At 37.8% G+C, this 26,897-nt stretch overlaps 2 protein-coding genes across 7 annotated transcripts in view; both read left to right on the top strand.

Moving 5' to 3' along the window:
* The window catches only part of MAP4K3 (mitogen-activated protein kinase kinase kinase kinase 3), a 123,553-nt gene extending 103,732 nt beyond the window's left edge, over positions 1-19,821 (top strand). For all 4 annotated transcript variants that reach the window (XM_087823500.1, XM_087823501.1, XM_087823503.1 and 1 more), the window contains 10 exons: positions 2,911-2,971; positions 3,057-3,174; positions 7,087-7,145; positions 8,361-8,464; positions 11,157-11,328; positions 13,934-14,002; positions 14,084-14,176; positions 15,216-15,286; positions 17,608-17,663; positions 18,288-19,821. In XM_087823500.1, the coding sequence (XP_087679626.1) occupies positions 2,911-2,971; positions 3,057-3,174; positions 7,087-7,145; positions 8,361-8,464; positions 11,157-11,328; positions 13,934-14,002; positions 14,084-14,176; positions 15,216-15,286; positions 17,608-17,663; positions 18,288-18,375 (891 nt within the window). In that variant the 3' untranslated portion in view covers positions 18,376-19,821. The remainder of the gene's footprint in view (positions 1-2,910; positions 2,972-3,056; positions 3,175-7,086; positions 7,146-8,360; positions 8,465-11,156; positions 11,329-13,933; positions 14,003-14,083; positions 14,177-15,215; positions 15,287-17,607; positions 17,664-18,287) is intronic.
* Positions 19,822-22,841: 3,020 nt separating this feature from the next.
* The window catches only part of CDKL4 (cyclin dependent kinase like 4), a 31,270-nt gene continuing 27,214 nt past the window's right edge, over positions 22,842-26,897 (top strand). Inside the window, exon 1 of one of the 3 annotated variants that reach the window (XM_087823499.1) lies at positions 22,842-22,947. The gene's annotated coding sequence lies outside the window, so the exon portion shown is untranslated. Of the gene's footprint in view, positions 22,948-23,282; positions 24,391-26,897 lie in introns of those variants that run through there. The other 2 variants (XM_087823497.1, XM_087823498.1) reach the window with 2 other exon arrangements.

The raw sequence follows: 26,897 nt of genomic DNA, 5'->3' as shown, positions 1-26,897 counted from the left end.
GCTGGCTCCAGAGTCCTTGTCCTTAACTCTTTCACCCACTGCCTCTCCCGCTTGCATTGCTCCTATAGAGAAGCACTGGGCCTAGAGAAAGGTGGAAGAGCTAGAGATGGGCCTGGAGAAAGATAGCCAAATTGAATGACCAGTGCAACATGGAGCTTAAAGACAGTTTGGAAACTTCAGGTTTCCAACACGAGTGACTGGGTGAGTGACGTTACCTTAGGCAGCGTGTAGTATACAGAAGGCGTAGTATACGGAAGGAGAAGTCGGTTTGAAGGCATTGATGATGCATTCAATTTAATCACATTGAGTTTGGGGTGCCTGTGGGATGTGCAAGTGCTTCATTATCAACATAAATTGATTACAGATAAAGTGGAAGAACAATCCATAAGTAATGATAATTTCTTCATAGCCGAGCATTCCCATCTTCTCCCATCACATTTTTTATTCAGGTTTTTAACAATGTCCTAAACTGTGTGATGTAGCCTAAATTTTTTAATTAGAGGAGTATACAGTGAAGTAGCTGAAAAATACACAAGGACTAGGGGAAAAAAGAAAAGGACCTTATTTATAATAATTAGTAAATAACTAATTAAAAAGTAATATTTTTGGATATAAGAATATATCTAAAAATCATATTACTGGTAACAATATTAATTATAAAGAATAAGACTGAATTCATGCGTATGTGGGTAAGCATTTATTAGCCTAATTTAAGGGACTGTTACATGAAGGCACTCATCAACTCCACTCAGCCTGTCTGCAGTAAGTCCCTTCTTAGGTGCTTCCGCATTTGAAATGCACTAGTAATGTTTTCTTAGCTGCATACTCCCTTCAAAAGGAATCATTTTTCCTCCCCGAGCAAGCCTGTAGAGAATGAGTATATGTAAGCCCTGGATTTTTGCATGTTACTGTGAAATCGATTGTTAGGTTGGTTTTCTCTACTTAAGGGGAAAGAAACTGGGTGGCATGAGTCCGCTAGATAGGGGAAGATGCTGAAAGGTGAGAAAATGACACAAAACAGGGTCTTGGTTTTAAATGTTTTATCTGCTGTTATTATTTATAGCTAACATTTATTGCATGCTCAGTGTGCATAAATCTTGTAAGCACTTTACAAGGAGTGTCTTGTTTAATCACCACAACAACTCTATTAGGTATAGGTGTTTGTTTTACAAAGAAGACACAGAGATTAAGTAAATTACCCAAGGTCACAGAGTCATTGAGAAAGCAGATCTCTGAATCTGGGCAAACTGTAGAACCTACTCTTATCTACTGTATGCTTTTATTAAACTGATTATTTCACCCAGAGCCTAATTTGCTAAGGGAAGTAGACATTACAAATCTAGAATAACTTTAGAGTTTTATTAAATGTGGCTAAAAATGAGAATCCAAAGTGAAATCCAACACTTAATACAACTTTGCATAAATACTTTCTGTTATTTCTTTGTTGGTAATGTGGAAGGAATTTGTGTATTTTCCTGGTACTTGCATTAAATAAACTAAGTTGCTTACACTACAAATATATAGTCTCATAATAAACCAGAGATTTGGTACTAGAGAAATGCATTTAATTTGTTTCTTCCCTTTTATTATTACCTTATCTCTTTTTTTCTTTTTTTAAATATATCTTTATTGATTTCAGAGAGAGGAAGGAGAAGGGGAGAGAGAGAGGTAGAAACATCAGTGATGAGAGTGTCACAGCTGCCTCCTGCACACCCCCGACTGGGGATTGAGCCCACAACCCGGGCATGTGCTCTGACCAGGAATTGAACCTCGATCTCCTGGATCCTAGGCTGACACTGAACAGCTGAGCCACACCCAGCCAGGCGGTTATTACCTTATCTCTTAATTATTCAGGGCCATCATTGTGACTTTGTGCTTTAATGTAGTAATATCCTTAGAGGTTTTGATATGTTTCATCATTTATTTCCACATTTTCTCATTCCCCACCCTCATCCCAAAATATTTTGGAGTAACCTGGTAGGACCTGCCAGAGCAAGCCCAGCAGGCCAGCTTGTTACGTCAGAATGCTTTGGTCATACTTGCCGGTGGTTCTCAAACTTCACAATACATTAGAAGGGCCGGTTAAAACATAGATTGTTGGGCCCACCTTCAGAACTTCGACTCAGTAAATCTGGAAGGAGGTCCAAGAATTTCCATTTCTAACAGATGCCCAGGCGATGCTTATGCTGCTGACACAAGGACCACTTTGAGACCCACTGATGCTCATAATGGAATAGCTGAACGAGAGCAGCTATTTTTTTCCTTCAAAGGATATGGACTGTGTTCCATGAAACTCCCTTTTCTAATCACTTTCAGGTTTCCAGAGGTGACTCTCAGTTCATACGTACTAGATTTCAGTAATGAATTCCATATATATACATTTATGTCCTTTACAATTTATAGATTTTCATCACATTCTCTCTCAGCTGGTTTTTTCTCTACACCTAGTGCTTCCATATCCCATGTTCCACTGCACTGTGATTGTTCCATCTCTTTCATTCCAAAAGCTATGCATGTCCATATGCATAGATAAGAACATGTTGGGGTGAAGTACACAAGCAAGTCTTAACTGTCTGACCCTAGAACCACAATATAGGAATAGACACTGTTAGAAATGTTCTTTTCCTGCATAGTTTGTGATTACATAGACCTTATCATAAAACAGACTTGCACGAATCATGGTTTAAGATTTAGATAATGAAATTGCATTGCTAACTTATTTGTTCCCTCCCATATATGTGTATGTGTGTGTCATCTTATTTTAAATACCTTATAAAATGAATTTCTATTCAAAATGAGTTTCATTTTTAAAAACTGGCCTATTGATAATATGGCTTAGGTTAATATGTACATATTACACTACTGTTACCTAATATCCTCTGTAAACTTTGTGCTTTTTTTTTTTATCAGCTATTCCCCCGAAGGTGTACATGGTTGTATGTAATGAATAATTGCTTACTATCAATATCTGGTAAGTCTTTTAGTATTTAAGTGCCTTACAATTGTGGCTGTTTATATTATTAGCTTTTATGCTATGTTTGGTTTTTTCTCTACAGGTAAAGCTTCTCAGCTTTATTCCCATAATTTACCAGGGCTTTTTGATTATGCAAGACAGATGCAGAAGTTACCTGTTGCTATTCCAGCACACAAACTTCCTGACAGAATACTGCCAAGGTAGCTGTACATGTAATTATGTTTTCATCCTTAGACATAATATGTTAAATCATTCTAATAAAGAGTTACACTACAGAAATTAAAAAGGTACTCAGTTTGAGTTAGTAGAGATTATGTGTAATGAAAAAATTGTAAGAAGTAATATATTTTCACGTGTTTAACACATTCGTCTAAAAATTTTACGTTATACTTTCGAATTATAGCAGATGTTTTCTTTTGAATTTTTGTTTTTCTATAAGATTAAAACTAATTTTTTTCTGTAATTTGCTGATAACTTTACTTTACATATAGTGCTTTTCACATATCTATTAGTTTGAATAGAATGAATTTTTCTGAAAGTATAGTTCTAAACTTAGAAATCAAAATGAGTTATTAAAGGTTTTTATAGTAGATAATTACTTAGAAGGTAAGGGGTTTTGCTTTTCTACTTTCAGGGATTTTTTTCATTACACTCTCTTTTGGTTATTATTATATTGGACTTCATTTATTTACTCAAAGTCTTCTGAATCTGATATTGTATTTTAACAAAGCTTTATAATATAGCCATTCTCACATTATAATACTAGTTGTAAAGCAACTAATATAGGACCTTAGCTTTCAAGTACCATGAAAATCTGTTATTCTCAATTGCTGAGTTTACAGATAACTAAGATTTTCCCCTTTGTGCACAAAAACACTTAAAAATTAACATTTTAGGTGAAAATTATTTAAAACTACACTGCATGCTTTTTCTGTCTCCTTAAAGTAAGATTACATTGCATTTAATTGGATCTTTTTATGATGACTCAGTTGGGATTGTGAACTTATTATACTTCAACTATAATATCTGTACTTGGAGTTAGGAGTATTTCCCCAAAACTAGCTCCAAGAATGGGGTCAGGGAGTTTCTGTCTTCCCATATAGCTTATCTGCCCCACTTTTTCTCCCAGCTGCCACTCACTTTGTGCTGTTTTTCTGCCTACTTATAGCATGTCTCCATCCAGCTTGCTAGTTTAGAAATCCTAAATTCCTGTGGGCGTGGACCACCAAGCTTTAAAAGTATATATAAGGTACAAGTTAGGAGGCACATAAACTTCAATGCATTCACTTTTGGTACCATTTTGTGAGGCTACAGACCTTGTGTTCAGCTCTTGAAAGCGTTCTAGTATTTAGCTGAGACTAAATTGAGTAAGAGATTACCTCTTCTGTTAAGGAATTCACATACAGAAGATTTTACCTAAGAGCAGTTTACCTCTAAGCTGTTATTTCAGGTTATTTTGTTATAGTCAGTCTCTAGAGTTAGTAGCACTCAGCAAGGTCCTTTCTTCGGTTTCATTATCTAGAAATTAATCACTGTAAAATTTACTCTTAATTCTCTTGTTTATTGGCAGAAAGTCTGAAAACCGTTTTTTGCATGATAATATTTCATGTATGTATTAGTGCTATTTCTTCTACCATATAGTGAGCACAAATTAAACATCCTTTGACTGAGCATCTTGTAATGCCTTGTGGTTTCCATTATAAATATAGGTATTTATTGTACTGTCTTATATATCTTCTTTAATAAAGCATAGGCTTTGTAATCCAGTTAAACTTGAATTTAAATCCTACATCATTCACTTACTCTAGGTCTGGGGCTTTGGATAAATTCACACTCTCTCCACCATATTCATGTGTAAAATGGAACCAGTATACCTATCTTGCAGAATTGTTTTGAAAATGACAAATTATGTATGTCAAGTACCTGCCGTGGTTTCTGGCACCTAGTAGGCTCTCAATAAATAGACCGATTGTCATCATTATTAGGCATGGTAAATTGAACTGTGTCTGTGGTATAACCTAAAATATCCTACATTAAATACATTGAGAATGTTAGTTAACTTAGTCTTCCATTTAATTGGGTGCTGGTAAGGTAAATTTAATTGTCTTTTTATAAAATTATGACTGAAATTAAGCTAAGTTTACAGATCACTATAGAAAATGATAAATTTTTATAACACTTCAGAAGGCTGCCCACAACTCAATTTTGAATAGTTTCATTATTGTTAACTTGAAATTATACTTAATAGTTGGTTTTTTTCTTGTCTATGTAGTATTCTTCTTTATGACCTTTCAGAACCTGGCAGTCAGTTAATCCTCCTGGGTTTTGACTGATTCAGTAACCGCTAACCCCTTAGTTAACCTTGGGAGCCAGGGGACAAGTTCACAAGTGTGAATCAGGAACATTTAACTTGTTGCCAATGGAAACCTATCAGGAGCTTGGTTCAGATTTTTTAAAACTCTAAAAAGGACTTTGTTTCAAGAAGTTTGCTTAAGGGTATGGGGAGTTTTTGTTTTCCTTTAAGCTGTATGAAACTTCAATGTATATGAAAAGGGCATTTTTATAATTTACCAATCATAAATTAGATTAATTGATAAATGTAAAATTCTTCCCAATATAAAGTTAGTCATGGGGAACAATTGGTGCTTTCACTAGATATTTGAAATCTAGATGTTCTTGATGGTCTTGTAGTCATTCACTGCCTCAGTATCTGACTAATCTCTGTATCATTGTTTAGGCACCATAGTATAAAAAATTCTACAGATAAGTACTTAGAAGTGGTAACAGTTTTTAACAGCTTACCTTGTAAACTCAGAATACCCTTCAATTAAACTGATCCAGACTCATAAAGAAACGTAGATTTTTTTTTCAAAGCTGGATCCCTATAAGCATTGAAGACAGACGACACTAGAATCAAGTTCTTTTTCCCAGAATTGCTAACTTTATTACCTTGAAGAAATTACTAAACCTGAGCCTCAGATTTCTGTGCTGTGATGTACCTCATGGTATTATCAAAGAGACTGATGACACAGAACATGTAAACTCCATGGCATATAGTAAGGACTCAGTAAATGCTAGCAATAATTATTACAGATTTTTATAGACATCAGCATATAAAACATACTAAATGCTCAAGTTACAATACCTCAGAGTTATATGCTTGGTTGTTACTCAGCTGCCAGTTGTACGGTGACAAGAACATCCACCAAGAAGACTATTCTGAGCTTGTTTGGAATGATATTGAGTATCAAATGCATGCTCTATGGCTTTGTTACCAGCAAAGCTCAACTCTGATTTAAAAAAAAAAATAATGCAGAGCAATGACCTCTAATCTGTGACACATTTACACATTTAAAAGAAGTTTGAATATGTGTACAGATGTGGATGAGTATAATTGGAGGATTGTACAACTTGTTATATTAACTTTGATTATAAAAAACATGACTATATGTGATTTTTTTTAATTGTAATTTAAAAATATTTAAGTGGATTTTTACATAGTAAATTTGAATGTTTGCAAATCTTCTAAAGCACCTTTGCAGAAAATCTACATGCCATTTTTTCTGAGTAGAGAAATAAAAATTTCTAAATAAAAAGTTCTTATAAATTGTTTTAGTGGTAAGACAAATTTTTACATAGTTTAAATTTACTGTATGTGCTAAAAATATCTTTTTCCAGTCTGTGGCTTATCTTTTCACTTTCTCAGTGGTATCTTTTTATAAACCCAAGTTATTAATGTATTCAACAAATTCACCAAATTGAATGCCACCTGTAGCTTGAAGTATATCTGTGGAAAAAATATCAATTAAAGTTTATCAATATTTTCCTGTATGATATGCCCTTTTTGCATTTTTTAAAGAAATCCCAAGGTCATCTTCTTCTACAATCTAAATATTTGATAGTTTTGTTTTTTATATTTAAACCTCAGTCCATTCGGGATTGGAAGGAGAATTGAGAAAGGGATTCAATTTACTCTTATTTTTAATAAATGACTTATTATGTCAGCACCAATTTTTGAACAACTCATTTTTCTCCACTGATCTATAACAGTTTCATTATTGTGTACTCACTTTACCTACATGTATTATATATTCATTTTAATTTACATTTAGGAAATTTGCTGTATCAGCAAAAATCCCTGAAACCAAGTGGTGTCAGAAGTGTTGTGTTGGTAAGTAAACTGTCCAATATCATGTGGCTCTCCTGCTTTGCAAAGTGGGTAAGAAACACTAATAGGTTTATTTTTAACCCTAATGTAAAACAGACTACTACAGGGCATTCTGCCAGTAATCATTTTTTCTCCCCCTGAAGTAATAAATGTCTTGACCATTCTATCTCCATGTAAACTAAACCTAATATAGTACCTTGCACATAACAGTTGTTTTGCAAATAATTTATTGACTGAATAAATTGGGAAAAGTAGGATGGCTTTTTATTACACCCTGTTTTTCAAGGGACCTATTATTTACCATTCACTATTGTGTTTAATGGCTTGTGAGTGCATATATTTTCTCAGAGAGAGAAAAGGAGAGGAAGAGAGATAGAAACATCAATGATGAGAGAGTCATTGATCGGCTGCCTCCTGCACGCCCCCAACTGGGGATCAAGCCCACAACCCAGGCATGTGCCCTGACCAGGAATCGAACCCCGATCCCCTGGATCCTAGGTCAATGCTCAGTCACTGAGCCACTCCCGGCCAGGCTCAGCATGTATTTTAATGCCTTTAATGTGTGAAACCTTATGCTGTGAAGGTTGGTGTTCCCCTGGTCACATACCTCTAGCCTAAATTCCTCCCTCATCCCATAACTAGCTGTATTATTTATGTGTAGCAAAAACAAAAAGTAGTTTTCTTCCCTTAAAAAACTCTGAGGCAGTTCAGTTTTATTATTTGTAAATCTGTATTTTGAGATGTGATTTATGTCATCATGTTTTACAGCTAAAGCATTACTGCTTCTTAACATTACTACCAAAAGCACCCTGAATCACTTGTCCCTAAATGTGCTAGACCCTATCAATTTGGCAACTTCTCCCCAAATATACTTTGACGCTTCCTTCAGGATCTTGCTGCCCCTACTACCTTAAAACCTAAGTCCTTCTTCCTGCCTCCAGGCCCCATAACAACCAGCAATTTCATTTGTGCAGACAGACAAAAATCCATCCTGCAAGTAATGAGGGAGTTTCATGCTGTTACCTGAAACAGCATTTCAAATTTTGCACCCTGCAGTCTAATTAAGAAATTGAACTGGCAGCCAGCTTTTGGTTGGTTGGTTGGTTGGTTGGTTGCTTGCTTGCTTGCTTGCTTGCTTGCTTGGTTTTTGGAGCATGCAACTGTTATTGTAAGGACTTTGTATTATAAGAGAACTTACTATACTTTTTGCCTTTCCAGTGAGAAATCCTTACACAGGTCATAAATATCTATGTGGGGCACTTCAGACTAGCATTGTTCTGTTAGAATGGGTTGAACCAATGCAGAAATTCATGTTAATTAAGGTAAGCATGGAAGTCAACCTAAGTCATTCTTGGTATAAAAGCTATCAAAACCTATTTTTCTGTTCTTCCAAAAAAATATTTTTTAATCTAATAATTTTGGATTATGTGGCAGGGTAGTGAAAATCTGCCCAATTGTAAGGAACTCACTTGGCCTGAAAAAAGTTTTGGAAGAGACTAGAGGAATAGTTCAGGGATATGGCAGTAGGAGCTAGAAATAGTGTCTTACATACACATGCGCACGCGCTCCTCCCCCCATAGACACATACACAAACACACACACACCAAGTCTGATGTCAAGAATAGGTGCTAAAAGAGCAGTGCAAGGCTCACAGCAGGTCGAACAAACGGGTTGACGCTTGGCCTGTGAAGACGAGGGATAACAGTAATGGGGGGAAATTATTTATTTTGGTTATATGCCTACCTATTAATTTGCCCAGGCTTTCTCTTGGATGGTTTTCTTGTGCCTGAGCTTCTCTAAAATCTTTAATATTTTAAAAAAATATCTGTATTAATTTTCAGAAAGGAAGGGAGAGGTAGAGAGAGACAGACATTGATGTGAGGGAGAAACACTGATTGGCTGTCTCCTGCATGCCCCCACTGGAGACCAAACGCACAACTGGACGTGTGCCCCAACCAGGTGTCGAACCAGCAACCCTTTGATGCAGGGACAACGCCCAACCAACTGAGCCACACTGACTAGGTCTAATTAATGAGTTGTTGGGTTTTTTTTAATATTTAATATTACTCAGCTATAATTTAAATTGAGGAAAAGCTGTATGAAGTGCAAGCTCAGTCACAGCAAAGAAATTCCAAATAAATTTTTTAAAGGTGTTCTCTTTGCTATTTTATTAAGTAGGATTATTAAGCATTTCACTTTGGCCTCATTAGTCAGGGCCTTGCTTCCTGGTGTCATCTACCTGGCATAGAGAAAACATAGATGGGTAATTTTTAAGCTTCCCATATCTTCAAAGTTTTTTATTTCTCACTACTCCAAGATACTAGATTTACAGTACAATTCTATTTGCAGATCTCCCTCAAGATTTCTCACTCTTTGCACTTATCTTAAATTCCCTGAGCTATAGGCCCTTACCTACCCCCCTTAATCTTAACCCAACTCTCCTTTCTCTGTCTGCTTCAAGACTGTTTTGTTTCTATATTTGACATTATTCCGATTAGTATTTATGATGTTTCTGAACTACAGCTCTTATCAGATGTATTCAAAAACACTTTGCTTTCTATATTCTTTCCTCTTAATGTCATTTCTGACAAAGTTTTTGCTTCACTAGACAACATTTTCATCATAAATAAAAATTATAAAGACCTTGTCAGCAAACATTTTTGTACGTGTTACAAAGCAGGCACAGTGCTGTTTAACTAGAGGACAGAGATGAGTAAGATGCAGTCTCTGCCCTCAAGAACCATCACCAAGTAGCAACTGTATTTCAAACTTACCAGGACTCTCTTCTGGTTAATGACTTATACTCATCACTTAGTTATGATTGGAAGCTAAGTAGAAGTATTTGAAACCTATTGGTTTTCTTATTTGCTGACCAAAAAATTAAACAGAAACATTGTTTTCTTTCTGCTTTACTGCTCTTGTCACATTTCAAAGAGAATTATTTAAAATGTTTTACCTTATAAAAAGTGTGACAGATTTTATCCAAATCATACCCCCATGTAATGGGAAAGCTCCTAGAGAGGGGGTTTGGAGAGGGTTGATGGAGCGCCTGTACCTTTGGGATGGAAGGGAAGGAAGGGATATGGGAACAACAGGTGCACGTAGACAGAGCTTTGTATTTCAGCTACGAGTCTCCTGTGCATGTGTGTGCTCAGGTTCTCTAGTACATATAACTAGGAGTATTACTGCAAAGTCCTACGGGGTGCACAACAGTAATAAATAATGTAATTAATCAGTGTGGTCAGTTCCAGGTTATGTTCCCACCATCAGTGTGTGAGCATTTGTTTGCTCCTCTGAGTAATGCTTGTTGTTGTTGAGTTTATCCGTTCTGGTGGGCATGTACAGTACCTCATAGCTTTATTCCCTGATTACTAATGAAATTAGTGTTTTCCAGACTTAAAAAATATGAACTTATTTAGTCTCTTTATAGCAATATAAAAATAATTTTAAAAGTTATGTAAAATTAAAATGGTTGCATTATAACTATTTATTAAATATAATCACTTGAGATAGGGAGCTCAATTTCTCTTATTTGTGGGGGGGGGTTCTGTCCACACTTAAAGGAGAAGTGTCTCTTAGCATTTCAGTTTTCTGATCTGTTTTGCTCAGTTGGGTGAGAAGGCAGAGGAGTATTACTGAAGCAGCATCGCGTAGGGAGATGAGACTCTACCACAAAGGGCTGGAGGGCAGTGGGCTGGTCATCAAGTTTCTGGGTCTCAGTTTTCAACTCTGAAAAGAAGGGATAAGACAAATGACTTGTAAGTTCCCTTCCAGCCCTAATGGCCTAAAATTTTTAACTTTTAAAAGTTTACAGTTCTAAATCTAAAATCTTTATAAAGAGACTTCATAATTTGGATTTTTCTGAATACCCCAAGTTTTTGTGACAAGTAGCAGTATTTATAGTAGAGATCTGTTTTGTATATTTCATAAAACTAAAAATTCTTAGTAGTGTTCTCATGAAATTATTTGACTGTTGTTTTCCTTTGTTTAATATATTTTTGTTTCTTTCTCTAGCACATAGACTTTCCTATACCATGTCCACTTAGAATGTTTGAAATGCTGGTAGTTCCTGAACAGGAGTACCCTTTAGTTTGTGTTGGTGTCAGCAGAGGGAAAGACTTCAACCAGGTGGTGCGATTTGAAACAGTTAATCCAAATTCTACCTCTTCGTGGTTTACAGAATCAGGTTTGTAATTCTCATTGATTTATAAGTAATAAATTTATTATATATCTCATTTGGCAAAATTGATGTATTATATCTCTCATTAGTGTATAAAACTCTAATCTTGAGTAACTTATTAAACTGGAAAAAATAAGATGACTTATGTTAAGACAGTCATTTGCTTGACATTTTTAAAACATAACAGTGGTCTCCAAACTTGAATATGCATCAGAATGAACTGGAGGCTTGTTAAAACACATTGCCTGGCCCCATGCCCAGAGTTTTTTTATTCAATAGATCTGAAGTAGGGCCTGAGAATTTTCATTCCTGTAAGTTCCCAGATGATGCTGATGATGTTAATATAAGGACCACACTTTGAGAACCACACATATACGCAAACCTTAGACTAATAGAAAAGCTGATTTAAATAAAAGGAGCATTTTATTAAATATAGTTTATTTTCCACTGTATTCTTATAATTGATACACAGGTACTATCTAGTAACTTCAATTTTTTAATGATTTGTAATTAAGATACAAGTTATAAGTAAGCAGCTACTTCCAAAGTATTTGAGGGTTCTTGAAAATAATTATTTAACATAATTTCCTTAAAATTTGTTCTACGTTACCCAGTTGCATAACAGATCCTTTATTCATAGCTAGTATCTTAGGAAATATTTGTAATTGATGAGCTTTTCACAGAAACCTATAGTTTGAAACCTTCAATTGTGTTGTTGCTTGCAATCAGTACACATTAGCAAAACTTGAGTTTTATGGTAAAGAAATCTGATTAAACTTTCACGCTTAAAAAATACATGACCTTAAAGGTCTTTTTAATCTTTATTTTACAAGCACTGTGCTTGTTCTGAAGCTCCTTCTGCTTTTTCCCCCCCTTTTAATAATGACATAGTACAGTATTTTGCTGTAAAATAGACAATGGCCATTTTAGAAGGCAGTTTTTAAAGGTCTTGCAAAGGCCCTTTGTCAGAATCTTTGGCTATTAGGGAAATGTTAAGGAACCAATATGCCAGTAAGTATTGATTAGTTTAGGAGTTTATTGGGAGCCTGGAAGAGTGTTCATAAATGGAAAAAAATTAAGAGACTGAGGTTTATTGGCACTGGAAAAATAAAAAAGGGTCACAGACACATTCACAAAAGCCTGCATAGCTTTCCAAAGCCCAGAATTTTGAAAGAGCTTTCCCATAAGGAAAATATGGCAGGCCCTTGGCAACATTATGTAGCTTTCCTTTGGCTCCCCCACATTCTGTGTGCTCTGTGTACTACGTTCTCCCCTAAAACACCCATCTTCCCTTTCTAACTCCTGCTTTCTAACCCCTTCCCCCTACTACACAGGGAAGGGTTGTTGGTTGGTTGAGATTATAGTCAGTTTCTTTTCATGCCTGTCTTCCAAGCATTATAATTTTAAATCCTTTTCTACTAATTGTTGAATGAACATCCTCATTTCTTTACACAAGAATTTTGTACAAAGCACTTTTTTTTTTTAATTGATTTTTAGAGAAAGAGGAAGGGAGGAGGAGAGAGAGAGCAGCCCCCCTCCCAGGGATTGAGTCCAAAACCCAGTATGTGCCCTGACCAGGAGTTGAGCAGGCAGCCTTTCAGTGAACGGGATAACGCCCAACCAGTGGAACCACACTGGAACTTTTGTATAAGCACTTTTGATTGCATGAAAGATCTCTAGGTGGTTCTAGTATTTGGGGACTATTAGAAGCAGTTGGTAAAACTCATTTTCCTGGCTTTCTCCTTAGTAACGTTGTACTTGCTTCTTCAGCTGAGAAAGCTGTACAGCCATGTTCAGATTCTTCATTTTCACTAAATGTGTAAGAGCTACAGGTCTGGTTGGCCTGATTTGCAGGGGACCTGTTCCATATCCTTCCAACTCTGGTTAGTCACAGAAGAACCAGGTCTGCATATATGTGAAAGTCTGAAATGCAGCAGTCCTTGGCTCTCCTAAGGTTCTAAATATTATCCGAAGTAGAAGAAAAGCAGGGTAGATTAGATCAGACCCATTCTCCAGGCAATGTAAGATCAGAAAGAAAGGCTGTACTGTAACTCAGCAATTTCAGTGTCGGTGTTCATACACAGCTTGGGGTAGTCTCCTTTTCACTTCATGGAAAATCAAGTCATTTGAACATTGTCAGTTTGTAAGAACTTTGATAAATCACCAAATTTAAAATAATGCCTGTTTGCATTTTGGTAGTACTTTATACTTTTCAAAGTACTTCAGTTTTTTTAAACTCATTTGTACTCTAATTTGTGCTACTCATTCATTCAATAAATACTCACTACATGTGCTAGGCACTGCCATATAATGATATGCAAGGCATAATCCCTGGCCTCCTGAGCTTAAAATCAGAAATTAGTTTTAACAATAATGTAGAAGATTAGACTACTAATTTCACATATGAATAATTACATATGAATAATTTCACATATGCTAATTACATCAGCAATAGGAATGACTATAGTCAGTACTCCTCTACTACTGCATATGTGTAGCTAAAAATTGATATCCATTTCAAATTCAGTGATGTTCAGAACTCTTTTTTTAATGTCCTATATTCTAGTAATTACTTTTTTCTGTAAGTTTATTGAGTTTGTTTGTGTTACAGATACTCCACAGACAAGTGTTACTCACGTAACCCAACTGGAGAGAGATACCATTCTTGTCTGCTTGGACTGTAAGTTTTTATTTGCATGCCTCTTATTTTAATAAGATTTCTCTTATTGTAGTTTCTGAGTGAACTTTTTTCTCTTTCTAGGTTGTATAAAAATAGTAAATCTCCAAGGAAGATTAAAATCTAGCAGAAAATTATCATCAGAACTCACCTTTGATTTCCAGATTGAATCAATAGGCAAGTCATAGTTTTGTATCTCTTGTTCGATTGCATTATGAACTGCTTAAAATAATTTATTTGATAACTATCCAAAATTATAAAAATATATTACTAAGGAATCCTTTTTTTAAATATAGGATATAATGGGTATGAGGTAAATGACAGTCTTCACTTTTACGTATTCTCTAAAATAGCTTAATATCTGTGATACAATCTAAATAATGTTACCTTCTTTACAGATTTTGTACTTTCAAGAGAAATAATTATTTTTCATGAAGTTATAAATTTCCTCTTCCTCTAGATTCCTGTAGTTTCCCTATAAGTACTTTAAAATTTAGTACTTAGTGTACAGTACTCTATTTTTATTTTTGGCTTGTATCTGCTGATCAGGAAAGTTTTAAGTAGCATATGGAATTTCCTTCTTGCCATTCTTACATTTTGTTTGACAAGAGTTTTTTTTCTGAAAAGGGATTTCTTACAAAATTAGTATTCTAAAATGATTACATTTAGGAAAAAGAAGGTGAAATCATATGTGAGATAGTGCTAGGGAAAATGAATGAATGACAGTTAATTCAGTGTTTAACTGCACAATTTCTCAGGTGTCCTTTATCAGTAAAATAAAGATATTTGCATGTGTATATGTTGGCAGAAGGTAGGAACAAGGACAGATACTTCATTTGTCTTCTTCCTGGTTCTGTTTTTACTCTCTCCTCCAACTAGAACATCTCTCTCCCAGCAAGAAAATGCTGATGATAATAAGAAGTCAGTTTTAAGAGACATCTTCTCAGAATGTTAAAATGTAATCCATACTTAAAAACACATAGAAAAAATTTCTTTAACAAATATTTTCAGTGAATTTTCTTCTTTCTTGCCAAAAAGATGAATACATTCTATGAAGTATTTTTTATTTCAAAGATAAAGATGCCATATAAGTATGGAATGACCAACATTAGTTATTAATTAAAATATTGCTGTGCAAGTCAGAGAGGGATGAAATGATGCTTATCAGTTGAACTTTTGTGCTATTAACAGTAACTGAGCTGTTCTTGCCTGCTAGTTTGCCTACAAGACAGTGTGCTGGCTTTCTGGAAACATGGAATGCAAGGTAGAAGTTTTAGATCTAATGAGGTAAGTCATCTGAAAAATTAGATTCACTAAATAGTCATGAAACATTATCAGATTATACAACAGTTTTATTTAACTTTAGAAAATTTCTAATTGATACAAGGAATACTTGATTTGCTAACTTTATTAATATTTACTATATTCAGTCCAGTGATAAAATTAATACTTTATAGCCACCCCTCTGTCCTCATTCACTCAGTGTTAAGTGCCTATTTTATATGCTTCCAGATAACCCTTCTATTCAGAACAAGAACTTCCTAATACTGCTGAAAGTGAGCCAGCTATGGTTCTCTCAACTCTCCCAGACCATCACCTGGGACAGGAGTGCTGATGCTGGCGCGCTCTGTCCCTGGCACCTTCTACTCTGTATTGCAGAAATAATGACCCGTGAAGGCTCTAGCAGAAGGTTCTGCATTTCCTGAAGCTGCCTTGCCTCCTATTTCTGTTACCCTTGTTCACTTGACATAAGATTCTTTGCCCTTTTTCCTTCTCTCTTATTGGCCTTTAGCTGTATAGTTTTGAGTCCTTCCTGCCTTAATTTAGCTCCAGGAATAATTTGAACTCCACGTCATGTGACATACTCAGTGCAGTTCAGCATTTACACCAGAGTGCTGGGGTTATAAGCATGAGCAAGACGTGGTACTTGCCTGGAATATTGTAGGCAAGTGAAACCATCAAAAATTCTTCCAGTACCTGCAAGCCAGTCTCAGCAGGATCACTTTTACTTGAACATTAGAAGGAAAGGAGAACCTTAGGTGCCTCAAGCAAGAAAATAGCCCATTTATGTCCTAAACTGCCATTTATTAAGCTCAGAGCATATCTTCCAACAAAATAAACAATCTAACCCAGTGGCCGTGGGCCTGGTTCCCAGGGTCAAGACACCTAAGCCCAAGTCTCAACTCTGCACTTTAGTTACTGTGACCATGGCATATCACTTAACTTTCTCTGTTTATATTTTTTCATCTGTGAATTGAGGATAACAAAATAGTGCTAACTTCATAGGTTTGTTAAGATTAAAGGAAAGCTGTACACCTGAAACTTATATAAAATAATATTGAATGTCAAGTGTAATTGAAAATTTGTTTAATTAAAAAAAAAGATTAAGTGAAAGGAAGCATGTAGTGTGCTTGACATAATGCCTGCCCTATAATAAATATTCAAGAAAGGTTGCTGCTAATATGTATCTAGCCTAATTCCCACAGGAGGGTCACTTCTCAGGAAGATGTTTAAAAATCCCCTGAGGGAATCGAACAGGGAGGCAAGGATAGTCAACAGCTGATAACACTAGGCAGAGAGAGAAAGGCATCATAGGCAGGAATACAGGAGAGTGGCTTTTAAAAAGAGAGAGTTTGTTCCAAAAAGTCACCTGACAGGCTTTTTCAGATTACACAGGTACCCTTACTGAATACAATCCCTAATAGGCAAACCCCAAAATACCTTGACTATCAGGCATGATGAGCCACTATTGCTGAAGTGAACATGTTATATCCTATATCCTTCAGGTGTGCTGGGATACAGAGTTAAGAATCACTGGTGTTTCCACACTAATTGTAGTGGTACTGATAGAATAAATTTAGTTTCAAAATCAGCCTATCAAATTTGGGGGAGAAGTTACTGCCATTATAACTTGAAATGTTTTGCATTCAGTAACCAATAAATAGTGGGTTTCTCTTTGTCCTGTAGACTTATTCTTAACTCCCCAACTGGTGACACTGAGGACTTCTTGGAGGATATGTGCCCTGAGAATATATTATTTCAGGAGACTGGGAAAGAGAGTTATCTATTGAGCACTTCTTAGCTAGGCGTTATAGCACTAATACTTATAAGAACACCACAAGGTAGATATTTTCTATCCCATTTTGCAGAAGGCAAAACTGTTTCCAACAAATTACATACCTTGTCGCAGCTAGTAAGTGGGAGAACTGGGATTCAGACTCAAGTCATGAGTTTGTCTCGTCAGACACACTGCAGCCTTTCAAGTAGAAGGGCCGGGTCCGAGTGGCTTACTGCTGCGGCAAAGGTTTCTGATAAATAAAACAGACTGGATGCTTTGCTTTTACATTTTCCCCTTGAGTTCTATAATTTAACAAGTAAATGGTCTTCCTACTCTCATATTTTATGATTAATTCAGAAGTAGCCACATTTATCCTAAACAGTCCTAACAAGTTGATGTACCAATATGTTCACCTAAATTCACCATCATGCAGGGATCTGTTTTTGTCATAAGAATATTTCTTTTCCATAGAGCTATAAGTAAATTAAGTGCCCATATAAAATTTTATGTCTTTAATTTCAGAAATTAAATTTATATTTTAATTGAACAGGTAACACAAGAAATTTCAGACAGCACAAGAATTTTCAGACTGCTTGGATCTGACAGGTATGAAAGGGGCTGCTATATTAAGTATATAGTACTAAACATAGTGTTTTATGAATCCAGCACGAAATTGGTTTCTTTCTCAAGAGAATTGAAATTTCTACAATAATATATTCAACACTATATTTTCGCACAATTAAAATTCACAAGTCAGAGTTTTAAAGCCTTTGAGAATGTGCCTGATCTTCCAAGAAATAGGACTATATAGATCCCTCAGTAATAGTTTTGTATTAAACATACTATCTAAATTATAATTTATAACACAAGAAGAGGAAATACCCTATGCTAACAAGCAGAAACTTTTTTATTTTAGTGCCAAATAGGATTTTGGAGTTTTATTCTGATTTATTTTCTTTTGAACTACAAATTGTTTTTAGAAATTTTAACAAATTAAGTTTACCCAAATTATTCCTCATAGATGTGGGAGGTGGTTGGTAGCAAAATTACTTCCCAGAGTTAAAACTGGCTTTTTAATCATAGTGATTTACAAGTAATTTCTGTTCACAAATCAAATAAGCAGCATTTATAGAGGCATACAATGAAGAAACAATGGAAAGTTTTTCTGTTAACATTAGTTTTCAAGAATAACTTTTTTATTATCTGTCTTTGTTTGTTGATTACTTTTAGGGTCGTGGTTTTGGAAAGTAGGCCAACTGATAACCCCACAGCAAATAGCAATTTATACATCCTGGCGGGTCATGAAAACAGTTACTGAGAAATGTTGTGCTTTGACAGTTAACTATAGAAAGAAAGAACACTACCGCTGCAACATTAATGGATGCTTGAAGCTGTACAAAAGCTGCAGTAACCTGGCTTCAGTCACTTGTAATTTATTGTGGCATGAGACAAGATGGGGAAATTTTTTGTTTTAAGTGGTATGGATATATTTAGCATATTGAACCACACAAGTGCTTAATTCATTGTTATGTAATCTTTGTACATATAGGCAGTATTTTTCTGTAAACTTCATATTGCTGAAGACATACACTAAGAATTTATGTAGATAATGTACTTTTATGAGATGTATAAGTAAGTGTCTTATCTGTACAGATGTAAATGTTGATGAAAATGCAATTGGGGTTAATATTTTAAGAATTCTTGAGTATACTCTTGGGTGTGACTATATTACAAAAGGATGCTGGCAATGAAACAGTACATTTAACACTATTGTATTTTTATTATATGTAATTTAGTAATATGAATATAAATCTTGTAACTTTTAAAGTTATAATGGAGACTGTAATCATTTTATAATCTTGTTTTTAATTTTAATGCAAGTACACTGGTGTTTATATTTGCACAAAGTATTGATATGTGATGTTATAAGTCACAAAAGTAAGCTGTGACATTGTCAATATGCATTTGGCTCCACAACATCTTTTTTAAATGTATTTGGATTGTTTTCTATGTGAAACAAACCAATTAACCACCTGTTGTAGTAACTATTTTTTTGTATTAAGCAGAATCCTGTAAGATTGCTTGTCTGTGCTTAAAAACAATACCTTTGAAAATATTTTGAATCACAGAATAGCGGTACCGTGATGTAACACTGCAGTTGTCTGAATTACAGTATGCACAAAGAATAAGTTAGCATTATTAAAGAGTCCACTTGAAACATTTCATATAATCACACTGAAGAACTGTAACATTCCATAGAGTGAAGTGGTTCAGATTTCTAGTGGAATTTTTACTTTTTTTTGGCCTTATTTTATGATCATTTTCATAGTTCTTTTGATTTAGAATATTAACACATGGCCAAAATAATTTAGTTACTACCTCATATAAACAATATAATGGTTACTACACATCACAGGCTTTGTTTTGGTTAAAGTCATTTTTTGATTGCTTTTTTTCCAATGGAATATGTATATACCACATTTTAGCAAAATGGACACTTTTGGCTCTTTTTTGGTATATGGTCTTTATATGTTAATGGGAGTATACACTAAGAACAGACTAAATTGTGATTTATGGTCTTCATTTATTTTAATTAATAATGCTTTTAAATATGTTCCTGATTGTACATAGTGTAAAATAAACATGTTTTTTTAACATGCTGTTGTATAGTAGCTTGTTATCTGGTTTAATCTATATATACTAAACCTAAAATATATTGAGAGAAAAAATTTTAATTATATTCTGCATTAAATTCTTAAGTATCCATTCTGGTCCCTCATCTTTTTTTTAATCTGTCATCTCAATTTCATGAGGGAGTAATATTCTCACATTTGAGAAAAGGAAGTCTTTTGTAGAATCTTCAGCTTCCTGATTAGGAAAATCAAACATTCATAGTCTTTTGGTTAGAGCAGGCGTTGTCAAACGATATTCCTCAGCCCATCCTACTCACCACCTGTTTTTGTAAGTAAAGCTTTATTAGAACACACTAGGTATTCACTTATGTGTTGCCTATGGCTGCTCTGGCACTGCAATGGCAGAGTTGAGTGGTTGCAAAGAAACTATATGGCCCACAGAGCCTAAAATATTTACCATCTGATCCTTTATAGAAAAAGTTTGCTGACTCCTGGGTTAGAGAAAGGAAGGGAGAGTATTGGGGGATACAGTTCTGGAGGTAAGGAAGGTGGGGAAGCTTTGGTGGGAAGAACTGGCCAGGGGGGTCATGAAGCACCCTTTCTACTCTTGCTAATGCCACTGCCTGTTGTAGAACAGTTTTCTTATCTAGAAAGGTAACTTCTAAATCATACAGATGTTAATAATCATATCAGTTGTACACATTTATCACTTTTCCCAAACACATACATTGCGACCAATCTTAGCGTTAATGACTGAATAATAACTGTTTCAAAAGCACACCTTTACTAGTATAGCATCATCAACTTGCTGAAAAACTGACTCATGGAAACTAATTTCGAGAAATCAAGACTCTGTTCTTGGCATTTATTGACAAGGTTGCTGGTCCTTTTTCGGGGCCACTGTTTTCCAAGTTTCTAAGTCCTGTAAGTTATAGAAAAAAAATTTAACCATCACATTTAACTGTCAACCACTTACAAATATTTCCAGAAAATAAGTTATACAGCTGGTTGTATGCTACCCATGAGCTTTTTGAAAATGCCCCTGGAGTCATTCTTCGCAGGTGAGGCCCAGCAACTTGTATTTTTATAAAGTTGTACAAATAATTCTGATGCACAGCCCTGCATGAGAACCACTGGTCAACATTGAGTTTAAATCATTGTGAGTGCGGTCGAAGGGTCCCATGCCTCTGAAAAAATCATCTTTAATGACACTTAAAAATGCAAATTAGGGGTCTCCACCCAGTAACTTTTGACTAAGGGTTTTTATTCACTCAAAAGGTAGAGAGTCACTTGCTTAAATGTTTGAAACAATCTGTTTTATCTTTATTGAAGTTCAAGTTATCTATTTTGTTAGCTACTTCCTTAGACCTTGGTGTTGAGAAGAATGCGATCAGTTGGTTTGGGCCTGTTGGCATCATGCAGCTTGCTGGTGTGTTGCTGATTTCAGTAGAGACCAAGAAATAAAGGACAGATAGATAGACAGATACCTGTTTTTACTATTACTAGAAGAGGAAAGCGTGTACTATCCAGAATAATGGGTGCACACCCTCTTACTGAAGGGAATGTAGTAGCAATACATACCCAATGCATGCTTCTGTACGTCAGGTGCTATTCTACATGCTTTCCATAGATTTTCCCACCCAAGCCCAGAACAGCCCAGTGAGGCAGGTGTTGTTAATGCCATTTTACAGGTAAAGAAACAAGCACAGAAAGTTGCACCAACTTGCCTAAAAATGTAGCTGGCAGGTGGTAGAGCTAGCACGAAACTATTACACAGAATACACGCAGTGTATCCAGCTCCCCTCTGAAGTACACTCTTGCATGTTTTACTCTGAATTAGATTTTCTCCAAGCGGGAAGTGAGCTTCAGATTCTGATTTCACTGTCTCTGCAACAAGAGACGTTAACTTCCTGTCTTCATTTTTTACTCTACTAAAAAGCATTGTCCTCGTTCAAAGCATTTTGTTACGAAAACAAGGATTTGCATAAAATTAACTTTCGCAGCCAAAGCTTATTAAATAAGTCTAGTTAACCCTCGTTACAAAGACCTTTTTTTTTTTTTTACATTTAGTGCATCCAGACACTGCCGTCACGGGAGAAAGGCTGGCAAAGGCGGCGTTCCCGGTGCTCGCGGCCGTGGCGGAGCGGGGACCAGCCCCGAGAGGCGCGGGAGGCGGCGCCTCCGCCCCGGGAAGAGCCGGCCCGCGGGCCGCGGGTGGAAGGGGCGCGTCGGCGCCGCGGCTCGCCGCCAACGCCCGCGGGCCGGCCGGGAGCCCCCGCGGGGCCGGGCCGGGCGCAGAGCTCGGCCGCCCGGGGGGAAGGAGGCCGCGGGCTCGCGAGTCGGGCGGCCGCTCGCACCCTCGCTGAGGACTTCACAGCGCGACACGGGCAGAAGTGACGCGGAGACGGGAGGCGGGAGCTTCTGTAGGTTGAGTGCGGCGGGAGTAAGTACATTTGGTCTTGGAGGAGAAGAGTAAGGGTGGCTTCTGGTCTTGTTTTCTGAAGACGGGAGGAGATGGGAGCCTCTTCTGGGCAATGGAGGGAACTGAAGACATGAAGGGAAGTCGGCTCGGAAGGGCGGGTCTGCGGAGGGCGCGTTTCACTGCTAAAGTGTGTGTGCGCTCGCTGAAGACAGTGTTGTGACGTTCGTCTCGGGAGCAAGAAGGCGGAGCGTGGCCAGAAGAATGCTTCCTTCCGTGCGGCGCCCGTGAGGGGGCCCCGCCGCCCGCCGCGTCTCCTCGCGCAGCCCCCCCGCCCCCGCCGGGCGCTGAGGCGCAGAGCGCGCGGCCCGCGGCGGCCCGTCACGGGGAAGCCGCCCGGGCGCGGAGGCGGGGCCGCGGAGGGGTTACCGACGGGCCCGGGCGCGTGCGCAGCGCCGCCGGCGCTCGGTCTCCGCGCTTCGCAGCCCGGCGGGCACGGGGCTCAGCGCGACGACCGTCCTAACGGAAAAGCCGCGCCTCCCGCGCGCCGCCGCCGGGCACCTCAGCGGCGTCTCGGAGGAGCAGCCGCGTCCGCGCGCCGGGGCTCGGGGCCGAGGGAAGGGCGCCGCCGGAGACGGGAGCCGGGCGTGCGGGCTCCTCCGCGGCGGGTGCCGGGAAACCGCGCCGGAAGCCGCCCGAGCGTCCGGTTGCCCGGGAGACGCCGCGGCAGTTCCGCTCGGAAATGGCCGCGCAGGCGGCCGGCTGAGCAGAGCGCTCGGCGTCGGGGTCGGGGTCGGGGTCGGGGTCGGGGCTGCGACACGGTCGCCCCGTCCGCGCCGTAAGTGCGGGGCCCGGCGGCGGGCCCGGCGGGAGGGGCGCCGGCGCGGGGTGAGGGAGCCGCGTGGCGGCAGGACGGGGCCGCTCCCCTGCGGTGGCCTCGGAGGGCCGGGAGGGGCGAGGCGGGGGCTGAGGTGACCGGTGGGGCCTCGGCCCAGCGGCCGGGGCTCCCTGGCGGCGGGAGGAGGGGCGGCCCTGCGGGGAGGCGGCGGCGGGGCCCGCCCGCGCCCTGGGGACCTCGGGGCCCCGAGGCTGGCCCGCCGTTGAGAGAAGGGCCGAGGCCGGCTCGGGGCGCGGACACCGGGGGTTGCGCGGGGCCTTCCTGCCTGATCCGTGCGCGTGAAGCGCGATGCTCTTAAACAGAAGGCGCGTCTTGAACGGTGTGAATTGTGCGGGCTTACGGCTTTCTGCGAGCCTCTTAACTAACCCGGTGGTACCGTCTCCGGGACAAGTTTATAGCAGGAATGTGTACTCTGGGCAGTTCCGTATTACAAGCAGATACCGAATGGTTTTTCAGCCCTTTTTGGGGTCAGTCCTCGTAAATGTAAATGCATTTGGTGGCATTGGAAGCAATAACAGCGGAGCAGATTGTGACTTTTTTCATCTTGTTAACTTCTATAGGGTGGTCCTGATTTGGATAATTTTTATTTCTCTCTTTTTTCATAGTCTAGCTAAAGGTTCACCAATTTTGTGATCTTTTTGAAGAACCAGTTTTTGTTCTATTGGGTTTTTGCTGTTGATTTTCTGATGAGTCGGTCGCTAAGCATGATGTTCCCTGTTAGGTGAATGGGTCTCTCTCACTGTTTTCAAGATGTTCGCTTTGTCTCTGGTTTTCAGCAGTTTGGCTGTGATGTATCTAGGTGTGGACGTCTTTGTGTTTATCCTCATTGGGATTTATTGAGCTTCTTGAATCTGTGGATTATTTTCCAGTAAATTTGGAAAGTTTGGGGCCATTATTTCTTCAAATATATTTGCTGCCTCTGTCTCTCCTCTCTTTCTGGGAATCTTATTGTTGGTACTATTTAGTTTAACCCACGGGTTTTTGAGGCTCTGTTTATCTTCAGTCTTTTTTCTCTTTCATATTGGTCGTTTTCTATTTATCTTTAGATTCATTGATTCTTCTGCCATCTTAAATCTGCTGTTGAGTCTATCTAGTGGATTTTTCATTTCAGCTATATATTTTTTTACTCTAAAATTTCCATTTTGTTCTTTTTTATACTTTTTCTATTGAGATACCCTATATTTTTAGTCATTGTCATATTGTCCTTTATTTAAATTGTAATTATTATTTTAATCCTCACCCGAGGATATATTTTTTCCTTTGCTTTTCAAGCTTTTCAGAGAGAAGAGAGAGAGAAAAAGAAACTGATGTAAGAGAAACACATCGGTTGGTTGCCTCCTGCATGTGGCCCAGCCAGGGCCAGGGATCGAGCCTGAAACCGAGGTACATGCCCTTGACCAGACTTGAACCCAAGACCCTTCAGTCCATGGGTTGACGCTCTCACCACTGAGTAAAACCGGCTAAGGCTGCCTTAATTATTTGAACATATTTATAATAGCTGCTGCTTTGAGGTCTTTGTCAGCTAAATCCAGCATCTGGATCTACTCATGATCCATTTTAATTAATTTTTTTCCTGAATATTGGTCACACTTTCCTTTTCCTTAGCATGTATTATAATTTTTTAATTGAAAACTGGACATTTTAGATAATGTATTATAGCAGTTCTGGATTCTGGTTTTATTCCCTGGGGTTTTTCTTATGGTTAGGTTTTTGTTTTACAACCTATCTTTTCACAAGTGTGTGGTTGTCGATATCTCTTTTCAGTACTTTTTACTGTTTTTTAGCCTGGCTTTCTAGATATCACCACTGTCTGCATAGCTTAGTGGTCAATAATCTGGGCCCCATGGCACTTAAACATGTCTAGCCATAAGGGTTTCACCCTCTTCCAGTACATCAGTGTGGGGGTTGGGAAGTGCATTCAAAATTCAGTTCTCCAGGTCCCCTCGAACAAGAGAAACAAAATTAAAAATAAACAAATGAGACTATGTAAAAAAAAAAAGCAACCTACTAACTGGGAGAATATATTCACAAATTATATAACCAATACGGGATTGATTTCCAAAATATATGAGAAATTCATACAACTCAACAACAAAGAAATAATCTGATCAAAAAATGGGCAGAGGACATGCAACGACATTTCCCCAAAGAAGACATACAGATGGCCAACAGACCTATGAAAAAACACTCAACAGCACTAATCATCAGGGAAATGCAAACCAAAACCACAATGAGATTCCACCTCACACCAGTCAGAACGGTTCTTATCACAAAGTGAACAAATAACATGTTGGCAAGGATGTGAAGAAAAGTGAACTCTCATGTACTGTTGGTGGGACTGCAAACTGGTGCAGCCCCTATGGAAAAAGTTTGGAGATTCTGCAGAAAACTAAAAATAGAGGGTGGGGCAAAAGTAGGTTTACAGTTGTAAGAGACAGAACTTATTCTTGTATTTTTATTAATTATTGTATTATTTTCCATGCAAACAATGACTTAGCAATTCCACTTTGGGTATTTATCCAAAGAAAATGAGAACACTAATTCAAATAGCTATATGCACCCCTGTGTTTGTTGCAGTATTAATTACAGTAGCCAAGATGTGGAAGCAACCTAAGTGCCTATCGATAGACAAATGGATAAGGGAAATGTGATGTATATACACAGTGGAATATTATGCAGCAATAAAAAATAGTGAAATCTTGCCATTTGCAACAACATGAATGGATCTAGAGGATATTATCTAAGTGAAATAAGTCAGGCAGAAAAGACAAATGCCATATGGTTTCTCTTATAAATGGAATCTAAAAACAAAGCAAGCAAACAAAACAAAAATTCAAGAAGCAGGGACCAAAGGGATGGCTGTCAAAAGTGGGGGGCTGGGGAGATGAGTGAAGAGGAATTTAGTCAATAATATTTTAATAAGTTTCCATTGTGACAGATGATCACTAGATTTAGTGGGACGATCACATTGTAAGGTATAGAAATGTCTAATCACTATATTGTACACCTGAAGCTAAAGTAACCAATATAAGATTACATACCAACTATACTTAAATTTTTTAAAAATTCAGTTCTCAAATCTGTCTCAGCTTCAGCTTTCCTCTAGGCCTTCTCAGGGTTTCCCATACATCCCCATAATTAATAGAGCTTTCCAAACATAATCTGTGATGGGTTTGCCATGTGTTACTTGAGTGTTCATGCTTGAGTTTTCTCCCTTTAATATGTTGGAGAATAGAATCTACTAAAAAAGTAACACTGTATGTTAGTAGTAGTCATTTACCCAGGTAGACACTTTTTCCAGTTGTGCATTTTTATGGTGGCAAGTGAGAGTCCATGCTTGCTTTCTTCATTGAGCTAATCTGTGGATAGGAAAGACTGAATATTGGTGAAGTAAAAAAGAAAGAAAGATGCTCCTTTGAAAGATGAGAAATTTTTAAATGGTCACCTCTTTATTTGACATTTTATTAATACCAATACCTGGGTAGAGTGGTTCTTCAAATTGTGTATTCTTTTGAATTAACTGAGAAGGCAGTATAGTATAGTGATTAAAATTGTGATCTTTGAAATGTGACTGCCTAGGTTCTAATTCCACACTAATATCACTGTGCCTCAGTTTCCTCGTCTGTCTACTTGGATAAAAATAACACCTACTTCATGAAATATTTGTAGATATTATATGTAATTTGCATAGAACAATATTAAGTTCTACCTGTTATTATTACAATTAGAGTATATTAACAAGGTTCTACTGAGTAAAATGAGGTGGGACTTTTAAGACTAATTAGAATTTTTATATTTTCAATTCTTTGACTGATTTATGTAATTATCCTGGCCTTATTTGTTATTTTACATATCTAGTCACCACAAAATTCACAAATGCGTGATGCAAG

This window comes from Miniopterus natalensis, chromosome 13 (assembly GCF_054644295.1).
Source record: "Miniopterus natalensis isolate mMinNat1 chromosome 13, mMinNat1.hap1, whole genome shotgun sequence".
NCBI classification, from domain to species: Eukaryota; Metazoa; Chordata; class Mammalia; order Chiroptera; family Miniopteridae; genus Miniopterus; species Miniopterus natalensis.
The sequence above is the reverse complement of the archived record's forward strand: the minus strand, read 5'-3'. Positions and strand labels throughout refer to the sequence as shown.